Source organism: Xyrauchen texanus, chromosome 1 (assembly GCF_025860055.1).
Source record: "Xyrauchen texanus isolate HMW12.3.18 chromosome 1, RBS_HiC_50CHRs, whole genome shotgun sequence".
In the NCBI taxonomy this organism is placed as follows: Eukaryota; Metazoa; Chordata; class Actinopteri; order Cypriniformes; family Catostomidae; genus Xyrauchen; species Xyrauchen texanus.
In genome coordinates, this window is record NC_068276.1 from 37,710,873 (window position 1) to 37,720,736 (window position 9,864).

At 43.7% G+C, this 9,864-nt stretch overlaps 1 protein-coding gene across 1 annotated transcript; it reads right to left on the reverse strand.

The window, feature by feature from the left end:
* Nucleotides 1–4,445: 4,445 nt before the first annotated feature.
* Nucleotides 4,446–9,655, reverse strand: LOC127628354 (THAP domain-containing protein 1-like). The gene is made up of 2 exons (XM_052105096.1): nt 6,329–9,655; nt 4,446–5,939 (listed from the first exon to the last, which is right to left on the reverse strand). Exons 1-2 carry the CDS (start codon nt 6,910–6,912, stop codon nt 5,498–5,500), a joined length of 1,026 nt encoding a protein of 341 aa, XP_051961056.1. The 5' UTR covers nt 6,913–9,655; the 3' UTR covers nt 4,446–5,497.
* Nucleotides 9,656–9,864: the final 209 nt, after the last annotated feature.

The window sequence follows — 9,864 nt, forward strand, 5'->3', positions numbered from 1 at the left end:
ATAATATTGATGTGATTATTCATATAACGAGGTTTGGGCCATACAAATTACGGGAGTTTCCCGGGAGAAATTACAAAACGGAAGGGGGGCGGGAGATGGGTGTGAAATACGGGAGACTCCCGGGAAAAACGGGAGTGTTGACAGGTATGATCTACTGTATACAGTGCAGAAAAGAATTAACTCATGTAACCAAAGACAATTTAAAACGATCAACTTTACCTGTATATTGGAATTGTAGACATAGTCAACAGAGTATGATATACAATAGTTCATCACATTACTACATTCACCATGCCCAAAATACATAACATTCAAATTGTCCCCCTTTTTTAAATCATAGATAAGTATTTAAGTGAAATTTCAGTGACATGTTTACCACTATACTAGAAATGTCCCCATTTTTCATTTCACAAATCTGGTCACTTTATTGTTAAACATTCAGGAAGAGGAAGGAGATGAAGACAACATAAATGAAGAGATAAAAAAACAGTGATTTTTCACAAGCTTTCATCCTTGTCCCATCTTGCATCAGGGGACACTTCTGGCATTTTGTCTCTTCTTTTTCCTCATTTTCATCTGTGATGTCGACAGAAGTCACCTCTGCGACCCTAATATTGCAAACTGTCACTCAGAATAAGTGAGTTTATCAACACACATCTAATCGGCCAACCTCTCCATGGGGAATTTAACCATCTGCGGATACAGCGAGGAGCTTTTACCTCCCTTTCCTGCTCAGAGACGAGGAGGCATTGCCCTGTGCTCACATAATTATCAACGATAAAGATCCATGCTAACTAGAATGTAATGGTATATTAGTGCCACAGACACATTTAGACACCCAAATGATATGGATTCTGCAGTTGAAAGTCAGAGGTCAATGATGCAATGGGAAAGATGTGGGATTTGTGACATCTGTGAGCTTAAAAGGGACCATAGATGAGTTTAAAAACACAATAGTTCATATAACACATTTTTAAAGGATTGCAGTTTAGACACAAAAACACTAAACAAGTACGAATAACCATCAAAGTCTGACTAAAAAATTATGAGAATGATGCAAGATCAGCAGAAATATAATTACTGTATATTTCTGTGGCCTTTTTCCGCAAATTGTTTCAATTTGGGGCTGTATTCTACTCAATTGAAAGTTGTTCTTTTTTTTACAAAGTTCCCTAGACTTATTCAAGTCAAGTCAAGTAATATTTACTGGCATGACTGTTATTCTTCCTCTTACAGTTGCAAGTGAGCTCAATTTCTTCTTTTTATTTATTAATTTATTTATTTATTGCCAGACCATGGGCTGTCACAGTGTAGGTGTATGGGCATGTGTTTCCGTGTTTGTGACATTGAAACAGCAGCAGGCTCCATATTGTCCTTCATCTGTTTATGGTAATTATGGCTTTCATACCTTCTAAGCACAGGAGGCTAGTCGACCCTGTTCCATATGAAAGGTTTCAATGCATTTTAGGAGAACAGCTGCACTATTTACAAAGAAAAAATATATTTAAAAAAAACACCCTTTGTATCAAGCATGTGTGTGTTTTCTTTTTCTTATATAAAGGATGAAATATCATGTGCTCATCACTGTGAAAGCCCTCCCTATATTCATTGTGCGAAAAATTCAATAACGTGTTATTAAAAATGCTCGCAGCCATTGTAAAGAAGACCCGCACGTTTAAACCAAGAGGGTGAGCTGATTATGCATTTAAATGAGACTGTGATTCATGGAAAGAAAAAAAGGTGAATAAAAGACTGAAAAACAAAATGTGCCATGCAGAACAATAAGCTGCAACAATTGAATCTACATTCTGACATATTTACATGTTTTATACAACACTCGAGAGGGCTGTTCTGGACTCTAATTGCTGAGGGGCGCTCTATGTAGCCAGATAGGGCAGTAATTTCAATATCCACTAGCTACCCAAGGGCCTTCATATGACAGCCCAGTAAACGCAATGTGTTACAGCATACTGAAACCTTGCTCTCATGTTGACTCAGCCAAAGTGGTCCTTTAAGAAGTAACTGCTATATCACATTTCACTTACCCTTTAATTTGTGTTTCTCTTCTCATTTCACCCCAACTCCTCCCTAAATTTCCATTTCTCCTCTTTCTACCTAGTTTGCCCCTCTATCTCTTCTGTTCTCTTCACTTTCTCACTCTCTTTTCCCTCCTCACCTCTTCCCCTCTGTCTCCTCTTTTCTCCTCCCTCCATGGCCCTTTCTTTTTTCTCTCTCAGTGCCTTGTCACTCATCAGTGGCTAACCTTAAGGTTAGCAGAGGTCAGGTAAGATCAATAGGTCAACTCCTTGGTACAACTGCCCCATATCTTGCTTACTCTCTTCTCGTCTGCATCACAGATGAGTCCTCTATACTGGAAAAAAAGCAAAAAATAAATAAATAATTAATCCATACTTCATTTTTTGCCTCACCCCCCTAAATGACACAACAGCCAATCCTAGTAACAGGAACCTAGCAACAGCAACAACTATCTAATTTCATGTATCATCACATTTAGCCAATAGGCGCTATGCACGTCGCAGTTCCGGGTTCGCGTGTACTAGGCTATCAACTTCCGGTTCAACTTCCTGTTTATACACAGACAGATATGGCTCTCTTTTATAGTCGTTGTCTTCAGCACTTACCTTGTCTGACGGTAAATGATGTAGACCGACTCATAAAAAAATCATGTGCTGCTCCTAACAGGTTTCGAGTGGTGTGATTTTGTTGTATGTGCACAAGAGGACATGCTTGTTGAGCGTATATACAAAAATATTGATGTAATGCGCACCATTAGAGACCGAGCAGATCTGTTTTTTTTTTACCACTACCTACTGAAGTGTTTGCATGTTTAGGTCATTTTTAGATAACCAGTGAAGTATTTCTCAATTTCTACAATTGTACAAATGTTGCTTTATTTAATGACTGTGTGTTACAGTGTGGCCACATACCACTGGTGGTCCATTCAATTATAATATACAGCATTATATTTATTGTATTCTTATTTATATACACTATAAACAATATATATACATATATACACAAAATACTCATATATATATATATACACACACATACTATATTTATACAATATAATATATATACACCTATCTATTATATTACATTAGACATGTATATGTACATATATATTTAGATTTGTATAGGCTAGTTAATAAATACATATCAGAATCAGAATCAGAATCAGCTTTATTGCCAAGTATGCTTACACATACAAGGAATTTGTCTAGGTGACAGGAGCTTCCAGTCAACAACAATACAAACAATACCAAAAACAGCAGCAAGACATAGGTAATTAAAAACAAAAAAGAACACAAAATAAATAATTATACATATACGTACATACACTCACCTTCATACATACCCACATACACACGTAGTGCAAATCTAATACAATCTGTTATATAAAGAACAAAAACCTGTATATTATGTACAGAGCAATGTAAGTAATGGCAGAAGTGGATAAGTTGGATAATATAAATTTAAATTAAAATTAAACTGTGTATTGCACATAATTATTGCTCAATGGGGCAATTTAATTGTTCATTAGATGGATGGCCTAAGGAAAAAACTGTTCCTGTGTCTGACGTTTTTTTTCCTCACTCTGGAAGTGTACAGTTCTTGAAGGGGGGGCAGAGGGCAACCAATAATCCTCTCAGCAGACCGAACTGTCCTTTGTAGTCTTCTGATGTCTGATTTCGTAGCTGCACCAAACCAGACAGTTATTGAAGTGCAGAGGACAGACTCAGTGACTGCTGAGTAGAACTGTTTCAGCAGGACTGGTGGCAGGTTGAACTGCCTCAGCTGGCGAAGGAAGTACAACCTCTGCTGGGCCTTTTTCACAATGGAGTCGATGTGTATCTCCCACTTCAGGTCCTGTGAGATGGTAGTGCCCAGGAACCTGAATGACTCCACTGCTGCCACAGTGCTGTTTAGAATGGTGAGGGGGGACAATGTTGGGGTGTTCCTCCTAAAGTCCACAATAATCTCCACTGTTTTGAGCGTGTTCAGCTCCAGGTTGTTTTGACTGCACCAGACAGCCAGCCGTTCAACCTCCTTTCTATATGCAGACTCATCATCATCTCGGATGAGGCCGATGACAGTGGTGTCGTCTGCAAACTTCAGGAGCTTGACAGAGGGGTCCTTGGTGGTGCAGTCATTGGTGTACAGGGAGAAGAGTAGTGGGGAGAGCACACATCCCTGGGGAGCACCAGTGCTGATGGTACAGGTGGTGGAAGTGAATTTTCCCTGCCTCACAAGCTGCTGCCTGTCCTTCAGAAATCTGTTAATCCACTGACAGGTAGAGGTGGGAACAGGGAGTTGGTTTAACTTATTCCAGAGTATATCTGGTATGATTGTGTTGAAAGCCGAGCTGAAGTCCACAAAAGGATCCTTACATATGTCCCTGGTCTGTCCAGATGTTGCAGGATATGATGCAAACCCATGTTGACTGCATCATCCACAGATCTGTTTGCTCGATAAGCAAATTGAAGGGGGTCCAGAAAGGGTCCAGTGATGTCCTTCAGGTGGGCCAACACCAGTCTCTCAAATGACTTCATGACCACAGATGTCAGGGCGACAAGTCTGTAGTCATTAAGTCCTGTGATTTTAGGTTTCTTAGGGACGGGGATAATGACTGATAATGCTGCGTTTGAAGCAGCATGGGACTTCACACTGCTCCAGTGATCTATTGAAGATCTGAGTGAAGATGGGGGCCAGTTGGTTAGCACAGGAACGAAGGCAAGCTGGTGAGATGCCATCTGGTCCTGGAGCCTTCCTTGTCCTTTGCTTCCAAAAGACACGGCACACATCGTCCTCACAGATCTTGAGTGCAGGTAGTGTAGCAGGAGGGGGGAGGAGGGGGGTTGCAGGAGGTGTTAATGGTTGTGTGAAATGAAGGTCCGTTGTTATGCATTATGAAATTATAATAAAAAATGCATAAGGAAACACTGTCTTAGTTTTGTCTGTTGATCAGAGTTATGAACAGAGTGTGAAATCCATAGTTTTTACAAAAGTATATGTACAATATTTACATTTACCTTAGCACATTAACAAGGATGAGGGTTTTTAGACTCAGTGGCTCCTGCCTTGACAAGTGGTCCACATTGGTAGTTCACAAGCAAACATGCCACTGTAAACAGTTGGTTTATGCTACCAGAAATGGACAAGGGGATGACTGTGTCAAACAACTTATGCTCCTTCACTCGACGGATAAGACATTCAACATGTACCCTGAGCCTGGCCACAGACTGAGTGTGTGTCACTTCATGAGGTAGCATTTGTTTTCCCTTGGTCAGGAAAACAGGCCGGTGAACTTTGCATGGCACTAGGCTGTCAATTAAGAAGTTCTTATCCACCATGATGGCCATGTCAGTAGTAAGAAGGTTAATGATCCCTGACTGTTTGAACAACTCCCTGTCACTTATAGACCCTGCATAGAGTCCAGACAAAAATGTTATTGCACCATGAGGTGCCATTCCTATTAAAGCCTTGAATGTGCAGTGAGACTTATAGTTTGAAAAAACCTCACTTTGTAATAGCAATGAGGAAGGTGTTTGGCAGCGGATCTCACTACAATCCAGGATAACCTGTGTGTCTCGGAAAAGATGAAATTCCTCTGGCAGATGGGCTCGTACTCTCTCTTCCAAATGCACACTGACCCCAGGACAAAGTACAGGAAGTTGGCCCAGGTTGTTATGATGCGGCTCACAGTGGCCTGATGTACATGGAAGCGATGACCAAGGTCCTTTTGCTTGAGGCCCAAAGCAAGATGCATCATGAACAGGAAGAACTCGTCTATTGCAGGAAGTGCCCGAGTGTTTCCAGCCTCCTTGGTGACTTTGGAGTTGGTGACACGAATCATTCTGTGCATTGCCGGTTCAATCAGTTCCCAGAAGGCCATCAGGTGGTTATAGGTTGCAAATCTGTCAAGAAATAAACGTACATTGGTTCTCACATGGCATAAAAGACTTACACTTAGCTTTATAGTATAGTAATTTCCAGTTTAGGAAATAAGAATGCTGAACTACAAGTAACTGATACAACAATCTTGTAATACATCACGAGTCATGAAAATCATGGAATTCGGTATGTATGATTAAACTAACTCTGATTGCTGTTGAAGACAACAGATGTTATTCATACTTATAATTATGTTAGCCTATGTTGTTGTTATTATTTTGGTCGGTGTAGCCTACTTTTACGTGCAGCTAGCTTATACAACTCCAATAATATTTAATAAAAACGTGGACTAGTGTTTTCAAGACAAAGGCAACGCTATTACAAATGCTTATCACAGGCAATATAATTTTACCTTGTATAAAAGCGTATGTCCTCATCGGACCCAGCAAATCTCTGGAGACCAAAGCGAAGTATGATCTTGGTCTGGTCCAACTGCTTCCGTAGATCTTCTATCTCCCTCCTCAACTCCTCATTTTCATGTAATACCATGTCCACAGCTGCAGCTTCGGCAACTGAACAATAATCGTGTCCAGTCCTCTCCACGTCAAAGTCCATATCTTGCTCTACGTCCGAGTCAGGATCAGGGGGCAGCGGTCTCTCTCGCCATTCCCAAACACTCGACCTTGGCGGCTGCACTTGGTAACGGTTCCACTCAAACAGTGTAGGGAAAGCACCTTTTTTCAGACGTCTCAGTCTAGTCCCTTCCATAAAGTCATCAGGTTTGAAATGAATGCTACACACCTTTGTGTTTTTGTTGACTTGGAAGTCATCCCTCCTGATCTTAACGATCCATTTTTTTCTGAGATCCTCTTTCACGGGAAATGAATGAAAACTCACAGTCGAGTTGTATCTTGCCGACACAACGCATGACGGCACACAACAATGTTCCGAACTAGGTCTCATTAGCTTTCGATATCGGAAAACCCTTTTCTCCATAGTTCAGCTCCCAAGATAAGAATAACTAGAATGTTTGTCGTTGTTAACTTTCGCGCGTCAGATCTAATACGGAACCGGAAACTGTTTGCCCAATAGAGAGTGTAGTCGGAAACACGTCACAATCCCCGCTGCATAGAGCCTATTGGGTGAGAGAGGAGGCAGAGAAGGGGAGAATGTTGCGTTTCGTCCTGCTACTCAGCTAGATGACTGGGTTGCATAGTCAGTGTAGGATAAACCCATTGTCACCACTAGAGACAGATCAACTGAAAGGTATGACACTGAAAGATGTTAAATCAAGGGAGAAGGAGAGAGAAAGAATGGTTACACCCACACTGTAAAAATGTTTTGTGCTTCATGTGGTAATATCTAAAGTACTGGTTTTATTCAAGTCAAAAATATTTAATATGACTAAATCAACCTGAATATATTAGACGAATTCCAATCGAATGTCATCCCCCCCCATGCCTTACTCACTTTAAAGGACAGATGTGAGATATGCGGGCACTCTGAAGGCAGCAAGGTATTAGTCTATGAATGTACACTTTGCCAAAATCTTGTGGAAAAATCCTTTGTGAAAGAAGGCATCATAAAAGTAATCTATACGACTCCTGTGATTTAATCCATATTTTCAGAAGTGATATGATGTGGTGAGAAACAATATTTAAGACCTTTTTAGCTAAAGATTTATCTGTATGCATAAAGAATGTGAAATACTAAAAACACAAGAAGAAGAATGTGAAAGTGATCTGTTCCCCGTCTGTCGCTCACTTCGACACTGACTCGTCTGGGCTGAGGCCGATGCCCAGATGTCTGACATGCTTGCCCGGGCTGCCGCCAGCGTGGGGCTGGACTGGAACCCTCCGTCCTCCCCACAGCCATCGCGGCTGGATGATTGGTTTCTTGGGTCTGCGCGCCGCTCACCGCCACACCCCCCCGGTCCCTTTCTTCCCGGAGGTGCATGATGAGCTGACGACTGCATGGAGATCACCCCTCAAAACTCATCACATAAATTTATTTAATCTGCCGTACCCACATTCTCAATAAAAGAGCTATTTCCTGTGTCTTCACCTGCCGGGTGTGCGGAGCAAGGTAAATGCTTCGAGTCTTTTCTCAGCACCAGAGCCATGGGATGCACCTTTGCCTCCCGACGCCATACTACCTATTCCACAACGCTGCGAAGCCCTGCTGGGAACGTCAAAAATAATTGTTCCGTTAGTGCCCCTAGCACGGAGCTTGGATATGTGGCTTTCACTTCCCAACCCATCACGCTGGCTGGCCAGGACCATCCGACTCGGTTACGCAATTCAGTTTGCCAGCCTCCCCCCCTCCCACCACGGGAGCATCCACTTTACCGCAGTAGAATACATGGCTAACATGCCAAATTCCTGCGAGCGGAAATCGCGACCCACTTACTAAAAGACGCGATAGAGCCTGTCCCTCCAACCGAGATGAAGAAGGGTTTCTACAGCCCTTACTTCATCGTACCCAAGAAAGGCGGTGGCTTACGACCGATCTTGGACTTGTGAGTTTTCAACCGGGCTTTGCACAAACTCCCGTTCAAAATGCTCACGCAAAAACACATCTTAACTTGCGTCCGGCATCTAGATTGATTCCTGAAGGATGCGTACTTCCATGTCTCAATATTGCCTGGACATCGACCCTTTCTACGGTTTGCGTTCGACGGCCAGGCGTATCAGTACAAGGTCCTCCCCTTCGGCATGTCCCTGTCCCCTTGCATCTTTAAGAAGGTTGCAGAGGCAGCCCTTGCGAGAAGCCAGCATACTCAACTACCTCAACGACTGGCTCATTCTGACTCACTCCCGAGAGTTACTATGTGCCCACTGGGACCAAGTGCTCAGGCACCTCAGCCGCTTAGGGCTTCAGGTCAACTGGGCAAGCTTGCCCTGGTTCAGAGCATCTATTTTCTCAGCATGGAGTTAGACTCAGTCTAAATGTCAGTGCGCCTCACCAACGAACGCGCGCAGTCAGTGCTGGAATGCCTCGCCGCCTTCAGGCCAGGCACTGCGGTCCCTTTAAAACTTTTCCAGAGGCTCCTGGGGCATATGGCGCCCTCCGTGGCGGTCACGCCGCTGGGGTTGATGCATATGAGACCACTTCATCACTGGCTCCAGACTCGAGTCCCGAGACGAGCATGGTGCCATGGCATGCACCGTGTTATTTATTTATACAACTTGCCCGTCGCCTCCTCCTTTGCAGCGTGCCACTCACATCCACGGGAACCTCAATGTGGTGGTGGACGCGCTATCACGACAACGCTTGCCCAGTGAAGAGTGGAGTCTTCACCCCCACTTGGTCCAGCTGATTTGGGAATGGTTCAACAAGGCTCAGGTAGACCTGTTCGCCTCCCAAGAGACCTCTCACTGCCCGTTCTGGTATGCCCGAACAGAGGGTCCCCTCGGGGCAGACGCACTGGCACATAGCTGGCCCACAGGGCTGCACAAGTACTCATTTCCCCCAGTGAGCCTTCTTGCACAGTTGCTGTGCAAGGTCAGGGAGGATGAGGAACAAGTTACTCTAATGGCTCCCTATTGGCCCACCAAGGCTTAGTTCTCGGACTTCGTACTCCTCAAGACAGCCCCTCCCTGGCAAATTTCCCAGAGGAAAGACCTTTCTCAGAGATGGGGCATGCTCTGGCATCCGCACCCAGACCTCTGGAACCTCCACGTCTGGCCCCTGGACGGGACGTGGAAGATGTAGCTGATCTACCACCTGACGTCGTAGACACGATCAACCAAGCCAGAGCCCCTCTACCAGGCAACTTTACACTCTAAAGTGGCGCTTGTTCACGAATTGGTGTTCTTCCCGGGCTGAAGACCCACAAAGGTTTGCAGTCAGGTCAGTGCTCTCATTTCTGCAGGAGAGGTTGGAGGGGAGGCTGTCCCTGTCCACCTTGAACATGTATGTAGCTGCTATCGCAGCCCACCACAACGC